A 19,420-nucleotide genomic window follows, 5' to 3' on the forward strand; every position below is an offset into this window, starting at 1 on the left:
TACCTGAAGAGCCAAAATGCTCTTGAGCAAGTTGAGCGAGTTAGTCTGCTGAAGCCCACATTTCTCCTGCAGAACAACCGGATAAAACCGAGCAGATCCCAGATGGGAATACTCGATGTTCAAACCCTCCATTGATAAAGTTTAAAAAAAAAAAAAAGAGAAGGCAGTCATGACTCAGTGTTGTGTGTGACAGTTTCCAGCCGTCAGAATGAGCAAAGTTGGGTTTTTAAACGCGATGTGAAGAGCGGGCACCCATTTACAACTCTGGATCCTTCAGATTCTCCACTCAACGCGACGCCTGAGTGTCACTGTGCTGCTGCTCCTCAGCCTCAAGGTGAGCGGCTCTGACCTGTGAAGCACCGAACCTCTTCAAGACGGTCCATTAGACTCAATCAGGCCGCAGAGGAGCGCCATCAAGCCCTGCTCACCTCAGAGAGAAGAGGAACGAGACAGATTTAAAAAAAAAAAAAAAGAAAAGAAAAAACACACACACACACACACACCGCCGAGGCATTTTCTGAATCCTGAGCGGCATCAGCGCGAGAAACCAAAGTGCTCCGTGCAGCGAACGGACATCAGGATTCAGTTTTACATCAACTCTGCTGAGCGCACATTACATCACGTGTGTTTTTGAGTAATCTCTCTGTCTCTCTCTCACACACACACACACACACACACGTACACACACGTACACACACACACACTCACAGGCATGAGAGGCGGTTCAAAAGCGTCATGGAATGCTGCAGATCCAGCAACGTGCTTCTTAGCTGCTTACCGCCACGACACACACACACACACACACACACACATCAATATTCTGTATCATACATCACTTCACACACGATTCTTACCGCTTACACACTATAACATATTTCTTTGATTCACTGATTAGCCATGCTGTTTGATTTTCCACATTTTAGCGAAAGGGATGGGGGGCAGACGTCTTGTTTGCTTGTGATTGGTCGGTTCGGGTGGTAAAAGCCGGGCAGGTAGACGTCGATATTTTTCTTTAAAACACCATAAATGTAGCACAGGGAGATGAGTAGCCTGACAGTGGTGATGTTTTGCAGCAGTTTGGATTACTTGATGGCACCTGTGTGTGTTTTGACAAGGTTGTCGAATTCTTATCAATATTCTCATGAACAAACATTTGGAAAATCTGAAATTTACTACAATAATATAATCGATGCATCCCTCTGATGAATAGAAAACTGGGATTTTAGATTTTTTTTTTTTTTTTTTTTTTTTTTGGAAATCTATCAATCACAGGGGCAAAAGGCTGATATTTTAGAATTGTACCCAATTTTCTGTTTTTCCAAATGTTTCCTTAGGGTGAGAATATTGAACGGATGAGTTTCTTCTTTGTGGGATCTGTTCATATTGGCTGCGTGTTTCCAGTCATGGAGCGTTCAAACAGACACGCTTCACTTCCTGCACACAAAGACACAAACACATACAACAAACTGTGTACAGTCTGTGCTTAGTATGAGAACCAGTGTGTCAACTCACCTGGGGCCTCATTTCTCACCTTTACACTCACACGGGGCCCGACAGAGGTGCACGCCGCTTCCCACGCTAAAGTTGGGATTTGGCTGGAGAATGTGTTTACGGAAACTCTGACCCGTTATACATGGCCTACAATGATGCTGCTCATGCTCACATTTTTAATTTCACTTCATCGGCCTATTACATGTTACTCATAGATCCACTTAACCCACATGTGTCAAATTGGTGCCATGGAGGCCAGGAGGCTGCAGGTTTTCATTCCAACCAAAAACTCCACTAGGTGATTTCACTGATCATCTCACCTTTAAGCAGAGAGAAGGGACTGATCAGTGAACAGTTTTTGGTTGGAATGAAAACCTGCAGCCTCCTGGCCTCCGTGGCACCAGTTTGACACCCCTCATTAACCCAGAGGAAGCCAACCCTGTGCCACGGAGGGCCGAGAGGCTGCAGGTTTTCATTCCAACCAAAAACTCCACCAGGTGATTTCACTGATTAGTTGCTTCCCTCTGCCTGAAAGTGAGTTTATCAGTGAAATCGCCTGGTGGAGTTTTGAATCTTTATCAAAATAAAGGACAAGTTCACCAGAGCAAAACTGATAAGTGTGTTCACTTATCAAATTTCCATTTTCAAATGATCTCCCAGGCGGGGCACAGCACTGACCGGTCTGATCATTTTGGTGAGGTGTGGCGCGGCAGCTGCCTGCTGTGAACAGAAACGCTGCAGTGCGTAATGACGCATGACGCATGCCCTGGCACTGCCAGAGGACCGCGTGAATGGAAAGTGTGAGGGTGTTGTTCGGTGCACTGTTTCCATAAACACGGTGAAACAGTGGCCTGAGGCGACCTGCTTCACCTGCAGCCGCTCTGATGTGCTGCACTTATGGACGGACGCTCGTGTCCGTATCCGCGCGATGCCCGGAGCGGCTCTGCTTGTTGTTCATGTCAGACCACTTCCTCTTTATGTCTCACATGTGAGCTGGCAGCGGAGTGGCTGCTGCACTCAAGCAGAATTTTACTGAAGTTTAAAAAGTGCCTTTTAGGAAAAAGGATAGTGCTCTGGAAAAATGTGAGAATGCAAAAAGCCTGATGCGCAGGGATCTGCCGCATTACTGATCTGCGCCCACTGTCTGACTGCTGGAAAAACAGGATTTTACCCCTAGAAATATATTTTTCCTGCCTTTTTTAAATTCTGTTTTTCTTTCAGATATGTCCATATTGAATCATTATTATGTAAAATACTTTGAATTGCCTCTGGATATAAAATGTACGCTTACTATAAATAAAGTTTCCTTCTAACGAGACAAACTGTCAGTGTTCATGACGGGCGTGGCTGCGTGCGGGCGCTGCGGGGTGGAGGCTGAGGCTCGTGCGCATGCGCAGCTTTTCAGGTGGCTCTGGGATTTGAAAAAGGGAATTGCGTGCAGGTGTGTTTACACACCATTTTACAGCTCTGACTGTGTTTTAGCGGTTTTAGCGTACATTCTTTCCTGTTGTGTGCTTACATAAGTTAACATTTTAAAGTGTAGTCCACACAGATTTAAAAATGAGGCTCCTGGTTATATAAGAAATTCCTTTTTTTTCTCATCCTGTTGGGCTGATCAGAGTGAAGGGCTCCAGGTGAGGTGGCCACGCCCCTTTCTCCACCTGCAGGCAGCAGAGCAGAGCAGGCTGCAGTCCTGCTGGCTCTTCTCACCACTCTGTGCTGAAGAAAGGACCAGAAACACACGACTGTCAGGACCTGCGGGCAGGTAGACACCTTTCAACTTCCTGTTGAAATCCACTGAAGCAGCTCAGATGAGATGAATCAGTCCCATTGAGGCTGTTTGCAGCATCAACACCAACAGCTGGCACGTCTTTTTCAATGAACTGGATGTGTGAGTTAGAAATCTGTCATGTGAGACTCACCTCTGTTATTTCCAGCTCTCAGCTGAAGTTGTTGCTATTGTAGTAAATCTGTCTGTGTGTTGTGGTTCAGCTGTTTGGGGTGGAATGTGGCTCGGCCTGATTGGTGGTAACTATATTTTCAACAGTGAAACAAGAAAGCCAGATAATTAGAGCTGAGATTCAGCCGAGGGAAAATAAACCTCACTAAGTGACTAATGCTGATAAGAAAGTGCTGAGTCATTTAATCTTATGCCTTGACAGCCACATGTTTTTAGACACCAGAGCTGAGATGCAGCACCGTTCTTCATTGTTAAACTGCTGGAGAGGCCACTAGGGTTTGTGTGTGTGCATGTGTGTGTGTTTGTGTGAATGTTGAAACTCCAGCACTTCTGTACCTGCAGCTCCAGAACAAGTCAGAGAGTGAGTGTTGAAAGCCAGAAATCTCAGCAGCCGGTGAGGAAAATGTTTGAATCACAGATGCATTGTGGTTGTTATGGGACAGTCAGTTTTTTACAGATTGCTTCTTTAACATCTGTGTCGCCAACCTGACATGAAACTTTGCGTGTTAGTTAACAGGCTACAGCGGCTGGTAGTTAAAGTGTGTTTTAAATCAAATATGGCAAAATATGTCTGCAAACTCAGCGCTTTGGCTTTTCATTATTTTAATTTACAGGTAATTAATGGTTAAATGTTTTGTATGGAGTTTTTTTTTTTATTTATTTACTTATTTATTTTTTGGTGCTTGTTGATTCCTGTTGAAAACTGCATGGCCAGAGTACATCTGTCCTTTTTAATGAAATGGGTTTTTCCCCAAAAAAATCCCTTTAGAGATATAAACAAGTGAAAATAGAGCAGAGCGATGCCAGCAGGTTTAGAGCTGAACCTGTTTAAATCTTAAGAGTCTGCCGCTTTCAGTTTCAGTTTATTCATCTATTTATCTATTCAGTTGAGCTCCATCGCTGCTTCCTTTCCCTCTCCACAGCCTCGTGTTGGGTTTCTCTGCGTCTCCCTGCTGAAGCACCATGATGGCGGAGGCGGCAGGCCCAGCCCCGGAGCTCTTCTCGGAGCAGGAGTTGACCTGCTCCATCTGTCTGGACCTGTTCAGCAACCCCGTCTCCACTCCCTGCGGACACAACTTCTGCCAGGTCAGGCCTCTCGCTCACCTCCCGCCTGCGGGTCGAGCCCTCGCCAGGTTTGGGTTACGGGGTCTGATGTTGGCCCCGAGGTGCTCAACATGTTCACATGGCTTCACAAGCAGCGTGCAGAGAGCGCTCAAACATGAACTGTGGACGTTGATGATTTTATAACTTCACTCATTTCATATTGAACCAATGTCTGACCATCAAAGGTCTTCAGAAAATCTTAATTCTTCATGTTTGCAGCTGCTCAAACACACCACAGTGGGTCAGGTGGTGGTTAAAAAGGCTCCAGCCTCATTTGTCTCTTTAGATGTCGAAATGTTGCAATAAAACAACCTCTACTGGGGCTTTAAAAACATTTCAGTGTGCAGATAAATTCTTTACCTCTCTCTCTGAAGTGCATCGATAAAATGGTGCAATGAGACAAAGTGACTGCTAACATTATTATGCTTTAGTGAAGCAGTGCAGAGCGATGTTTCAGCTACAAGGTTGCATTAATAGCTAACATAAAATTGTAGTTAATTGTTACAATGTGCCATAACTTTGATAGAAATGCCCTTGATGTTTGTTTACTTCATGTTGCTTACAGTTTTCTTGGCATATATTGTGTCATTTTATCAAAAATAGTATAAATCTTAAGTCATTTAGTTGAGACATTTTCAGGGAACAAGTAGAAATACGTTGACAATTCTGGGAAAAAGTACGTGGGATTATCTCATCTCACTGACAGATTTGTTTTGAACCTGTTGGAAGAAAAATAAGATTTGAAACCCTGAGGCTGAGACTGAGGAACTTGTTAACATGAAGATTTCTTAGCAGTAGTTTTTTTTTTTTTTTTTGGCTCAGTAACTTTGGCCTTTTTTGGCTCATCTTTAGGTTTGACCCACGAGTGTTTTCGGGTTTTCAAAGGAGTTCATGAACCTGAGGATAGCAGAACTTTTTCAGCCCACAGGGATACAAACAAACCTGGGATGGTGCAACATGAAAACCAATGAAACCAATGAAAAGGCAGCCTGGAGGTTTGTGCAGGTTGGCAGTGATGGGATGGCCAGTGTGTGTGAGCGCCAAGGAAAAAACACACACATCCACACACAAAGCTGCTGGATAGATATTAAGGCTAAAGAAGTAAAGAACTTGCATGTTTTACCTTCAAAGATGTGTGTTTGTGTCCAGTAAAAGAATAAATCAGTAATCAGGGCTGTTCCTTAAAGATGCTACCAGCCATGCAGCAGCATCTACAAACATAATCTAAGAATATAGAAATATCAGCACGTTAAAAGAAGGAAGAGGAACTATTATTTATTTTTTATATCTTACTCTTCGTTCTACAATCTACCTCTCTACATGTTGCTGCTTCGGTGACCAGAGCTCACCTCCAGCATCAAATGAAGCTCCTCCAAAAATACGATGGGTTTTGTTTTTTGCCTGGCAGATGTTCAAATGGTTTGCTGGGAAGAATCTTAAAAATATCTACAAACAAATGGCGAAGATCATCAGTTGAATGTTCACTCTTTTTCTTTTTCGCTCTTTTGTTTTTTGCAGGCATGCATTGGAGGCTACTGGGCCTCCAGCCCCGTGTGCAGCTGTCCGCTCTGCAAGAGGGAGTTCAGCGAGCGACCGCAGCTCAGCATCAACAGAGTCTTCTCCCTCATCGCTGACAAATACAAGCTGGCCCGTTACGGCGCTGCAGGGTTACCTGTGGCGTCGGGGTTTGTGGCGGAGACGTTATCCCCAACGGCAAACCCCTTCAGGGCCAACGGCAACCCGTTTGTTCCGGCGGCGGCGGCGGCTGCGGACGAGGAGATGGTGATGTGCGACGTGTGCACGGGCATCAAGCAGCCTGCCACCAGCTCCTGCCTCACGTGCACGGCCTCGTACTGTGAGGCGCACGTGCAGCCACACCGGACGACGCCCTTTTATGCCAAACACCAGCTGCTGGACCCCCGAGAAGCACTGAGGGGACGCACCTGCTCGGTACACCGCCGCCTGCAGGAGGTCAGTGGAAATGCAGGACAGTCATGACTATTAAAGGATCATACCCACTGATGTATTTGCCCAGTCAAATACAATGACTGTTCCTATGCTGTTCTGATATCCATACAAAACAGCAATATGAGGATTAATGACAAACTATTTTCCCACACATTTTGAAAGTCTATGTCCTCTGGACCAGAACCAGAGCTTTATGGCACTTGATGTCGTCGTTCTCCCCTGAATAGATCTCAATAATAGTTTAAGGAAATAATAATAATTTTAGGAAGACCCTAAATTAAACCAGTGTTAAGTTAATAATAATGTTAAGTTAGTGTTAAGTTACACCAGTTTTTTGTTTTGTGTTGTTTCCTCTCCAGGTGTACTGTCGGACATGCCAGCGCTGCATCTGTGCCATCTGCGTCCTGGAGGAACATCGCACACACAAGACTGTCTCTGTCCAGACCGAGAGGCTCAGCAAACAGGTGAGAGACAGACAGAGGGAGGGAGGTGACCAGGGGCCAGAATCTGTCCTGCAACAGAGCGGTCACAGGTTCAATACCTGTGCCAGGCAACATGTATCCAACAAAGACTCTCATTTCAGTCTTTTCAGTTTTGCGTTTTTGGGATTTAAGCAACTCATTTCATGTTGCTTTGAAAATGTGGATGTCAAAGTGGCGTTGCGCTGTTGGTGCCTTTTGTGAATGTAATTTAGTTATTTCAGAATCTTTTTTCAAAATGTATGAGAGTACGTTTCTGTAATTTTGTCTTTCTGTAATTCATAATATAGCCCCTTAGAGCTCTCCATTAAACAGGTCTTCTGGGTCGTCTTTATAATTAATTCTCATACTGATTTTTTTTCTCTAAAGGGCACAGTGAGCAGTAAAATTGTTTTTATATTTTAAAAATGACTTTACATACTTGTACTAAAATGTTTTCATGTTTTTTTCCACTGCATTATCAGTGGAATCAATACTAATATGTGAAAAAAGCCAGATACCGTCTGATCATATCCTACCACTGCACTGACATTTTAGTCAGGCTCCCTCCGCTCCCATCCTGCTTGACTCTGAGAACTACAGTCCTACAATGGCAGCTCCACATTACAAGAGAGTGATGACTTAATAATACAGTGATTTTCAGTGTTTCTAACAGTCATCGATCCATCTTTTCCCACAGAAACTGGTGGCGAAGACGGAGCTGGACATCCTGAATCGGATCGAGGGCAAGAGCATTTGTCTGATCAAGCTGAAGGAGAGACTGGCGGGCATCAAGGTTAACCAAACTTTTTATTTTCTGAATGATTCAAAATTGCAGCGCACACACTGTGGACCGCTGGTTCTCTGACAATATATGAATGAGACCTCATCTATAGTCAACTGTTCTCTTCTTTCAGGCAATTCATTTTCAGGCCCTGAAAAGTGCAGTTATAGATAGATAGATAGATAGATATACTTTATTGATCCCAACCAGGGAAATTAATTAAAAAAGCCTTCATTTAAAAAAAAAAAAAAAAAAAAAAGTAGCCTAGAAGCTTCTGAGATTAGCGACTACCAGTATTTCTAACTTAATCACTGAAAAAGCCGTCTTCCAACATTTTACCAACTTTTTCATTCCATTCTGGATTTTGGCTCTTATCAAGGATCTAAATGATGAAACACTGAAATTTCACTCCTAGTGTTATTTGATCTTAGTTCTGCATTTGACACTGTTGACTACACAGTGCTACAAGACAGACGGGAAAATTGGGTTGAATTTTCTCACACTATCCTAAATTGGCTCAGGTCTTATCTGTAATCCAGGGACAGTTCTGTCTCCCCTGGCAATTACATGTCTGAGTGCATTAGGATGATGCATGGAGTCCCTCAAGGATCCGTCCTCGGGCCTCTTATTCTATCTCTACACGCTCTCATTAGGCCAAATTATGCAAAATAACAAAAGTTCTTACCTTAATTATGTGCATGACAAATCTACATAGCTCTGCCAAGTGACTATGGCCTCACAGACTCGCTGTGTCAGTGCAATAAACACAACAGTGATCAGAGGTGTCAGAATTTTCCTCCGACTAAATAAAGACTGTGGCACCAAAGAAGAAAAGTTGGCACTCATCTTGACTCTGAAAAGCCAAGAAATCTCAGAGTCATTAAAGATTCAGATTTTAAATTCTTATAGTCATATCAAGTGAAGGACAAAGTCAGTCTGTTATCTTAAAAAATGGATCCATTACCTCCAGCTAGACTGCTGTAATGGTCTTTTTTCAGATCTCCACCAGAAATCTCTTATTTAGAATGCAGATTAAAAATCCTGAACACAGTATGTCAGTTCTTAGGTCTCTCCACTGTCTTCCAGTGTGCCATAGAATTGATTTTTAAAATAATATGGCTTTGGTGTGTGTGTGTGTGTGTGTGTGTGTGTGTGTTACAGAACTATGCGGACAGGGAGCAAGGCGAGGTGGAACATGCCCTAGATGAAGTGTCTCACTCACTGGACAGGATCCGCTCTGAGCTGGTCGGTGGGATCCAGGACAAGCGGGACGCAGTGATGACGAAGGGGGAGGGGACAGTGAGTCGTCTGGAGGCGGAGCTAAGCCAGCTGAAGGAAAAGAGGGCTTCGCTGGAGGCCCAGGCCACCAGCCAGGACCACATTGGCTTCCTGCAGGTGGGAGCTGAACCACACGATATGACGCTGCTATTCAGTGTGTAGTTTAGAGCTTTCCCTCCCTCATCTCCACCCCTCCACCCCCCTTTTCTCCTCTTCTGCTCCTCTCTGCAGAGCTTCGAGGAGGCCACCGTTCCTCTGGCTGCAGACACCGACCAGGAGGAGGTGGACGAGGCCTTGGAGCTCTCACTCCACTTCCAGCTGGGCGAGGTGAAAAGCTCGCTGGCCGAGGCGAAGGACAAGCTGGACGAGATCAGGATGGGAGAGGTTCGCTCCCGAGGATCCCGCGGCTCCAGTGAGTGTCGTGTCGTTCGCTGTTTCCCTTTACACAGGATAACTTTTACATCTGTACATTAATTCACATTTTGATTTATATTTACATTTGGTAAAGCAAGCCTAAAGTAAGTAAGCTTGTCAACATTACAAGCAGCCTGGGTGGCAGGCAAAGACCAGCCACCCTTTTTTTTTTCACCATTAGAGGTCAGGCTCAGACTTTTAAGCTTAAACTAAACTTTAACAGACTTTCTTGGAGTTGACAGGGATTCTTAGAGTTGACTTAAGAACTTTTTCTCCTCAGCCACCCAAACCTCCCACCTTAGGGAGCTCAAGTGGCTGAGGTGGGTTTTTCAGTTCCTAGCTGTCTTGAAAGCATCACTAGTGTCTAATTAGTCCAGTAATTTTAGGCCAAAATTGGGGTCAACCTAGGACAATTTGCAAGAGAAGCAAACTCAACTGATTTTGTATCCTCAGTTTGTCCTGAGTGAGGGGAAAAAAAAGTCCCAAGAAATCCCATTGGTGGAAAGTTTTGAAAATCACCGATTTATGACCACATATTACCAAAAAACACTGTTTTTAACACACTGGGGAAAGGGGTTCAACATTTTACTTTTAGATATCACTACAAAAATTCACAAGTTGATTGCACACACAAAGACAAGAAAAAAAGTCAATTACAAGTTCTTTGAATTATTCTGTTTACACATGCATATCACACATTATCTGATCTGATATGCACTAATAAGGAATATAAGGAATAAACGCCAGAACAGACATTTAAACAGTGAATTAAAAGGTTACTATATATAGTGACCTTTTAATTTAACTTTTAATATGTGGTCATAAATAGGTGATTTTCAAAACTTTCCACCAATGGGATTTCTTGGGACTTTTTTTCCCCTCACTCAGGACAAACTGAGGATACAAAATCAGTTGAGTTTTTTTCTCTTGCAATTTGTCCTAGGTTTTTTCATAAAATGACTGGACTAAATAAGAGGTAGAGGAAGGATAAGGCAGGCTGGAGCTTTCTGACTGGGTTGTAAATAAGGCCAGAAGGGATGTAAAGTGATCCAGATGTCTTCCTATACATACTGTATGTGTATGTGTGTGTGTGAAATTGGGCGTTGTCCTCTGTTATGCAGTTTCATCGAGTGAAGGCATGCTGAGCGAGAGCACACTCAGTTTGAGGAGAAGCAACGCCAACCTGAAGAAGAGCCAGTGGTCTCTGAGAGGTGAGTCACAGCACAAACACTGAGTCAAAAATCACTCTCATCAAGTTAATGATCAAAGGTTCTGGCTTTGTCCCTGTTTTTGTCCGAGTCAGGCTGTAAAATCTCCAGTGAGATTTGGCTTATAATCAACTTTCTATGCATGGAAACTGTGTGTTAAGGACGTTGGCCAGACCATAACGGTTCTCTTTCATTCCTTGTTCCCCATCAGATCTCAAGAAGATCAAACCTGGCTCAGGTACGTCTGTCCTCTGTAGCTGTGCTGTAAATCATAATAATGCCTGATTTTCTACAGCGGCGTGTCCCAGACTAACATTTAGTGATTCTGTTCCAGGCCTAAAGAAGATACAACCCTACATAGGTGAGTGTTTAACTTTTAGTGATGTGGAGAGGGAGGCACATGTTTCAGGGCATCTCAAGGAAAGTGATGAGAAAGAGGGATTTTTATCCACTCTCCCAGCCAGGATTTTTCCTACCGATTGGAGGATTTCAACACACTGAACTTTGATAGTTACTTCAGTTTTTAAGCAACAACTCTACACATTATCGCACAAAATCATCCCATGATAGCTTTTGTGATCGATCTCCTACACAGATTCAACTGCTGATGACACTAAATTATTTAAGCCATCAGTAACTGTGGAAAAAAATAGAACAACTATGGGCCAGAGTAATTTAAAAAAAAGTTTTGAATCCTCTCCATTTTTAAATATTTTTTTCTTTTGACTGAGGACAGAACTAGAAACCAGTGATTTTGCTGAAAAGGCAATGTATTTTAAATACCGTGCATTGTGTTTTAACTTATTTCTTGTGTGAACAAATGAGTGTGTGAGTGAGTGAATGAATGAGTGAATGAATGAATGAATGAAGGAACCAGCCACTTCCTGGTCATGAAGCTTCTCCTAACCCTCATGTTTGACTTGGAAAGAGCTTTCCTGAGCCCTGTCCTCCAGTTATTTACTTTTTTATTTCTGTGGTGTGTTATTTCACTCGTTGCGTGTGACTGTACTCTCCGTGTGTGCAGAGGACGTGACGCTGAACCCCGTGACGGCGTACCCCTTCCTCATCCTCTCGGATGACAGGAAGCAGGTGAAGAGAGGCGAGAAGCTCCAGTTCTACAGGAACAGCCAGCACCGCTTCGACGTCTGGTCCTGCGTCGTCGCCAAGGAGGGCTACAACTCGGGACGCCACTACTGGGAGGTGAGGGGGGCGGGGCTAAGGGCTCCATTCGGGGTTTGAAGGTTGGATCAGCTGTAGGTGACAGTCAGCACCGGCAGAAACCCTCTGCTGCTCTGCCCTGCAGGCCTGAAACTCTCAGGCATGTTGCCCTTGTGGCCACACCCAGTCAGTGATGCAGCAGCAGCTTCTGTGTATTTAACAGCTGCTGAAAGTCACTTGACTGGGTGTGGCCACAGGTGCAACCAGAGGTGGAAGAAACTAATTACACTTCCTCATGTTGCTGTAAATGAGTAGGTTTTTTGTGTGTACTTGTGCTTTTTGGGTATTAAAGTCAGTCATTTTACTTTTACTTCAGTCCAATTTTGCTTTGTACTTCTCTACATTTGAAATCAGATCCATTGCAGAGAACAAACGATCAGTGGCAGAATGTGGAACCTTTCACAATAAAACGCTCAGTCAGCATAGATGAGAAGAGGAACCTGCTTCTGCTCTGTTGGTTCTACTTTTTTGTGTCGCATCCAAATTTCACATTAAAAGCTGCACCATGCAAAACAGCAGAGAGGATCATTTAGACTCAACTGGGCAAGAATGTGGAAGAAGTGTGGAAAAAAGGGAAAATATAATCCTCACTTCAGTTTTTTTTGCACAATGTCCCTTTAAAAGCACTACTGGCAGCACTGCAGTCGTTTTCTGCCTTATGTGATTTACTGTTGATTAATTTATTTTTTTTTAAACCCAAGTTTGTATCCTAGTTTTTATCCACGTTTGCCACATCTCAGTCTGTTTGTCTTCCCCGGCCGGCTGTTCTTTGCTACATTTGCCTTTTATCTGCTGGCAGTTACTCACCTATTGTGTTGCATGTAAATTGCATGTAAACAAATGTGACAGGGGAAAGAAGGGGCTTGTTGTGATCCCTGAGATATAGCACTTTGAGAATGGGAGAACCTTGTTAACAGCAGATGGAAAGTTGTTATGTTTTGAATTAAAATACACTACTCACAAAAAGTTAGGGATATTTGGCTTTTGGGTGAAATTTATGGAAAATGTAAAAAGTTCACGCTACAGTGATATTATATCATGAAAGTAGAGCATTTAAGTAGAAGCATGCACTGGTGATTTCCTCATCTCAAACAATTTCTTGAAACAAAAGCCAACAACAGTGGTGGATATACCACAACAAAAAATGTCAGTGTCAATAACTTGTCATGTGCCCTTGAGCATCAATTACAGCTTGACAGCGACGTCTCATGCTGTTCACAAGTCGACTTATTGTCTGCTGAGGCATGGCATCCCACTCTTCTTGAAGGGCGGCCCTCAGGACATTGAGGTTCTGGGGTACAGAGCTCCGAGCCTCTACACGGCCACTCAGCTGATCCCATAGGTTTTCTATGGGATTCAGGTCTGGAGAAAGTGCAGGCCACTCCATCTGAGGTACCCCAGTCTCCAGCAGCCGTTCCCTAATGATACGACCTCGATGAGCTGGAGCATCAAACACCTGATGTGAATTTTGCCGTTAAGCTCCTTGTTAGAGAACAGCAACTTGTGCAAAAAGTACTGAAACACTGAACAGTTGGACATGTGCATTCAAAAGTTTACAGAAGGTCACATTAAGTTCACCTGTAAAGGTTATAATGCATTTTAGGTTCATCCTGAAATTTCACCCGAAAGCCGAATATCCCTAACTTTTTGTGAGTAGTGTATATTACCCCATATGCAAAATCCCAATTTTGTCATCAAGGATGTAAAAAAAAAAAAAAAAAAAAATTGGCTTCATTGTGTCCCATATAAGAAGCCGGGTAGTGGCAGTGCCTGTTGGTCAGCTGAGGTGTCAATTTTATTTCAGTCTAATTTCCAGGGCTGTTTTATTAATTTTATTTTTTTCCCCATCTCAGTACACTAATGGATCAGTGCATTATCACAACAACTCCTGATGCCTAATTAGTGAAGTGTGGGTCAAAGGGTGGAAGGCAAAGTTTCACCTCATGGATGCAGAGAGGCGGTTATCAAAAACAAGCCACAGTTTACACAACGTAAACTTTAAAGGTCAGAGGTTAAAGGGTCAAACATGGCACAGTAACGACTCCCTGGCCCTCCTTCCAGGTGTGTGTGGGCGAGAACAAGGACTGGAAGCTGGGCGTCGTCCGCGAGTCGGCCCAGAGGAAAGGCCTCTTCGACATGAGTCCCTCCAACGGCTACTACGCCCTCTGGTGGAGCGGAGGCCACCTGCGTGCGCTCACTGACCCGCCCCTCACCAAGGTCACCTCATGTGTTCTTACAAGTTGATATTAGTTAGGAGCAGCATTAGCAGTAACCACACTACTTTTACTCAGGTTAATTTACTCAGATTACTTTTGCCAATAATGGGGTAATGTCGCTGGAAAAAGACAATTTGAACCGTTTAATTGGTTTTTATTTATGACTAAAATTCTCATTACCTCTGTTATTTTTGCACAGGAATTTTTGAAAGATATCATGTGAGCTGAGGAGTCAGCCTGGATCAAGTCAAGGATCCGAATTTTACAATTATTTATGTGAAACTGATCCTAGATTAGTGTTCATATGATCTGGTGATGATCCAGTCTTGGATTTTTCTTCCGATAAGGGCTGATCTGGGTTTCAGAAAGTTATGCTAAAGTAATTAGAAATCTCATTATTTTTTAAAGAGACTAATTACTAATGTGACTAGTTTGTAGAAAGTAATGAGTGAATTTACTTGATGCCCTTTTTTTTGAGTAACTTATCCATATCTCTCTTAACCTTTGTGGACTCATAGATAATAATTTCTGTTGCACTTCGTCTTTTAAATTGCACATTAAAAACAAAGATGCTGGTTTATATATATGATGATAAATTGGTAGTCAAATTATAACCTCCTTATTTGGTTCAAAAATTATTTTAAAAATTGTCTCTAGCCATTGTTTTATGTAAAAATCTGTTTCTAAAAAACAGATTTTACAGGCTTTCACACATGAATCTTTCAAACAGTAAAACAACACTTTTTTTGTCTATCCAACTTGCAGGTGAAGACGCCTCCGAAGCTGCGGATGGTCGGCATCTTCCTGGACGTGGAGGAGGGCCACGTCTCCTTCTACAACGTGAAGACGGGCTCGGAGATCTACAGCTTCACGGGGCCCGAGTTCAACGAGAGGATGCTCCCCCTGCTGGGCACCGGGGACAAGGAGGTCCCCCTCATCCTGCTCACCACAAACTTCCCCGGCCTGCACGAATAACACGGCCCAACGATGAAGAAGGGAGAGGGAGGGACGAAACAGAGGGCTTGAGGTGACACAACAAAACCCGTCTGGCGGCCATATTGGAGGTCTGACCATCACTGACTTGTTCACACACTAGCTGATGTATCTAGTTTTACTCTGAACGTCACCGAATGGATGTGCACACACACCACAACAAGCTTGTTCGGCAGGCTTGCTCCTTCTACATTTTCAATTAATGAATGCACCGTTAGTTCTCTTATTAACCTCCATGACGGCACCAGAAGTGGATCCTGGGAGATTTATGAAGTATGAAAATGCAAAACCTCCACATGCTGCATGAGTGAAGGGAAGAAAGGGTCGAGAGGGGAGACAGGAAACACTGACTTGCACGACTCAACCTGTGTTTGGTTTAATATAGAAAAAAGAGCGACAAACCACCTGGTGTTCAATAAATAATAATAATAATAAATGTTACATAATAAATATCTACTGCAGTTTTATGGCCTGTGTTAACTTAAGTGTGTGTGCGTGTGAGTGTGTGTGTGTGTGTGCAAGTGAAATGGACCGGGGTGAGGGATGTACTATAATGTTGAAAATAAGTCACGTATAGCCATGAAGTGATCCGTGTACCAAATCACACTGAAGATCTGAAGCTGGCATGCTGCAGGTGTTGATCATACTTCCAATGAATTGTTTGTAGAAATAAAATTCCATGAAAGATGAGGAAATCGTTGGCATTTTCATTCAGACTGCTGTGTCTGTGTCCCTGCTCTGACGGTTAATATTCCAGTTAAAACACAAGTGGACTGAAAATGAGCTCACATTGTTTCTTATCTGCCCTGCCTCTGTTTCTGCTGTCAACCACGGCATTTTATTATCACTCATTTTCAAAACATCACATACTGTTTGGAAAGTTGTAACGTTCTGCAGGATCCTACTGAGGGCTGCTGTTCCTCTGTCCAGTCAGCCAGCAGAAATAAACCCAGCAAATCAGAATCAGAGATATTTTATTGATCCCCGAGGGGAAAGTAGGTCAGTTGCTGCTGCTCACTTCTCAAGAAATGTGCAGAAAGTGGGTGGAGGAATTGATAATACTTGTGAAACTCAAGCCTAGGCATCACACACTGCCACTCCTTGCAGTTTAATGTTGGGCAATAAATTTCAGGGACCAAAATGACGGATACAAAAACTTTGACCCGGTGCATCCGGATGGAAACAAAGCCAGGAGACACTTGCTGTGAAGGAGCCATTTAACTTGGGAGTGTCAATAAAAATCCATAATTTAAAGCTGCTTTTTCTGACTTTTATTAATATTTAAAATATTAATATTTCATTTTAGAGGTTAAATATTACAGTTAAAATATTACATTTAGTTGAAATAAAATGTTAAAAACAAAAATAAAAATTCTCTTAAAAATTAAAAATACAAAAAATATTGTTTTTTTTTTCTTAAGTTATATATTGGAATATGTACACCATATTTTAATTTAAAATTCATTTCAGTTTTATTCCAGTTATATAACAACTGTATAGAAATTGTGTAATTATTTTATTTTAGTAAAATTAATTGTTTTAATATTGTAAATGTTGCTATACCTGTGGGATGTTATAATAATTAAACAGTGCAATGCCCCATATGGTGCATATGGGTATACCCATATTCATCACGTGCTCAATTTCTGTTTTCTTCAATTATTGCAGTAATATTTTTGTAGGATTAATGCACATATTTATATATAATGCACATACTTTCTTTTCTTTACAGATCTCTAATGCATATATTTTTATATTTCTTATTTCTGTTTCTATTTTCTTTGTTCTATCATGCTTATAATATATTCTTCTCTGGAGAATTTGACCCAGTTTCCCCTCAGGGAACAATAAAATATTTCTGGCTGTGATTCTATATCCAGTGTTTTGTAGGATGAGTAACCAGTTACGGAGGCTCTGTTCCAACAAAAACTCCAGACCTGGATTAAGACTTCATAAATAAATGGAACAGAAACATCTGATTTTGACAATCTGTGATATGAGGCACATTTTCCAAACAGGTAAAAATCAGACGCCATGTGGTTTACTGTAACTCAGGGCTGCGGCGTCTGGATAAACGCGGCCGCACGACTCAAAAGTTTCATTTCTTATTATCATTCCAGCGCTGTGACTGTGAACCAGGTGTGGAGGGAGATTTCCTCTGAGTCAGCTCGACTCATCCACGCTCGGTCTAGACTGTTTTCATGTCCCAACAATAATTTATAGGCTGTGGGGAGCAGCTCAGCTTACACAGGCAGATAATGTGGTTTGAAACTCTCTGCAGCGCACATCTGATCTTGTCCCGGCTCCATGTGCAGGCAAAATAACCTTTATTAAAGTTTGTGTCTATTTACAGAAATACCTGTGTAATGCATGAGTTTGTACAGGCGGGAATTAATGCTTGTTAACATCAATATCAGTAGATGGATGCTGTACTTTACTGATGCAACTGTATCAATACATGCATTTTGTTGTTGTTGTTGTTGATTTTACTCCAAACACCCTCAACCCTGCTTCACTTACAGCTCATCCTCTCTGCAGAGCTCGTCACATCGCTGCCTGGTTGTACTGGAAGCCCCCAGTGGGTAAACAGTACAACTGCATGAGTGTGAAGCAAAAGAGCGGAGGAGGAACACCAGCTTTAAAATGAATAAACACATTTATAAATCGGACAGCTGTGTGCACCTGCTTCCCCTCTCACACACCATTATATGTTATTTGCTGTAAAGATAAAACATACTTTTTTTGGAGTCAGTTTTACAAAGCAGGTTCCCCAAGATGATCAAAATGCTGATGAGAAATTTGTGCTTAAATCAAATTTCATCCGCTCTCCAAACAGCCAGCTCTTCAGCCTGGATCACACTTCATCTACAGTGTAGTGCTGCTGCAGTAAAACATACATTTTCACTGTAAATGTAAATCTTAACACACACTACAACCGTGTCACACTGGCAATGCATCGGCAACAGAGCGAGCTCAGTCGACGGGCTTTCCTCCAGAGAGATGCACTGAAAACATTAAAAGGCAAAATCCAGTCAGATACTGTCACAATAATAAACCATTCATCTGCAGAGCTCGCAGCGCCTCCGGGGGGGTACTGGGGTGTGGTGTATGAATTTTTTTTTGCTGTATCCACTTTCCCTCAATCTCCCTTCCAGTCCAGCTGGTGAGTTCCTACATTTCCCAGAATGCCTTTAGATTTGAGTTCAGTGGCCAAAGAGCAGGTGTGGTGCTTTAATCAAAGGGAGGTGCAGGAGCTGCTCCTCACACTCAACACACATTCACAGCATTATCCAAAAACTGTTTATGTTGTAACTGGCTGAAACATTTTCTGGTATCAAACTCAACCGTGTGCAGGAATGATCTAGAAATAATGCCACATCATCTACGATTGGCCAGTTATCTATAGGAAAAAAGAGAATATACCAAACAAAATGGTTCAAAAAATGTGTAAGGTACAAAACCAACAGATCTCAGAGGTATGATGTTGAGGTCACACCTTTGCCCTAATACATTACTCCAACATATTCTCTCTTTTTCACATCTTTTTTTCTCATTTTCACACCATCATCCTGGGCACAGCCTGTGATTTATGCTGGTGTTTCAAACTTTGACGTTTTTATCTGCATGTTTCTTTCTTTCGAACCCAAATCAGTGTTTATTCACAGAAAGTGATCGCTGCAGCACACTGAATACAGAGCTGGCTCCTCTGTGAACAGCTTTGCCAGATAAATGCATGACTAGAATAATTCTGCTCCCTGAACAATTAAAAAAAAAAACATGGTTAGCAGCTACCATGTCTGTTTCTTTGTCTGATCTGTTTCTCTTTGTTGTTGGTGACAAACAAATGAAGAGGAGAATCACTGCACCCCGCTGTGTGATGGGTCAAGCTGGGTGGAAAAACCACTTAGCTGTTACCGGTCTGATTTTTAAATCTACCAATCATGTTCAGAATATTAAAAAAATGTGAATTATCTTTGTCATGAACAAATGTCATAAATTATTTGGAAGGAATTAGGAAAACCCTACTCATTTCTCCCAAAGACGATCGACTTTTAGATCCGCAATAGTCAGGACCGAAAATTGAAAAAGCCCCTTAGAAAAAAACATGGTAGGCATTTTTGAGGAAAAGCACTTTATCTGTTGTTTCTGTATGATTTTTTAGTGCTGAATCCATTTCTGCCATATGCCAAGCTGTAAAAGTTACCGTTTAGTCATAATTATTGATTAATTAGCATGATTATTGATTAGTCGCCCGAAGTTAGAAATGGCTATCAGTTTCCTATTTGTCAATATTCTATATATGATTGTTTGGTATCATTGTAAAGGGG

The 19,420-nt window shown here is 42.4% G+C and overlaps 1 protein-coding gene across 2 annotated transcripts; it reads left to right on the forward strand.

Moving 5' to 3' along the window:
* The first annotated feature begins 2,811 nt into the window (after window positions 1–2,811).
* Window positions 2,812–15,796, forward strand: btr30 (bloodthirsty-related gene family, member 30). 2 transcript variants are annotated; one of them, XM_030058876.1, is made up of 14 exons: window positions 2,812–2,932; window positions 3,111–3,256; window positions 4,375–4,537; window positions 6,074–6,526; window positions 6,883–6,987; window positions 7,682–7,777; window positions 8,927–9,160; window positions 9,275–9,455; window positions 10,579–10,668; window positions 10,877–10,903; window positions 11,000–11,026; window positions 11,690–11,865; window positions 13,945–14,100; window positions 14,865–15,796. In XM_030058876.1, exons 3-14 carry the CDS (start codon window positions 4,415–4,417, stop codon window positions 15,072–15,074), a joined length of 1,878 nt encoding a protein of 625 aa, XP_029914736.1. In that variant the 5' UTR covers window positions 2,812–2,932; window positions 3,111–3,256; window positions 4,375–4,414; the 3' UTR covers window positions 15,075–15,796. The 2 variants fall into 2 exon arrangements, with proteins under 2 accessions (XP_029914736.1, XP_029914737.1); XM_030058877.1 differs by lacking the exon at window positions 2,812–2,932 and having other exon boundaries at window positions 3,250–3,382.
* The last annotated feature ends 3,624 nt before the right edge of the window (window positions 15,797–19,420 follow it).

Source organism: Myripristis murdjan, chromosome 8 (genome assembly GCF_902150065.1).
Source record: "Myripristis murdjan chromosome 8, fMyrMur1.1, whole genome shotgun sequence".
Classification (NCBI taxonomy): Eukaryota; Metazoa; Chordata; class Actinopteri; order Holocentriformes; family Holocentridae; genus Myripristis; species Myripristis murdjan.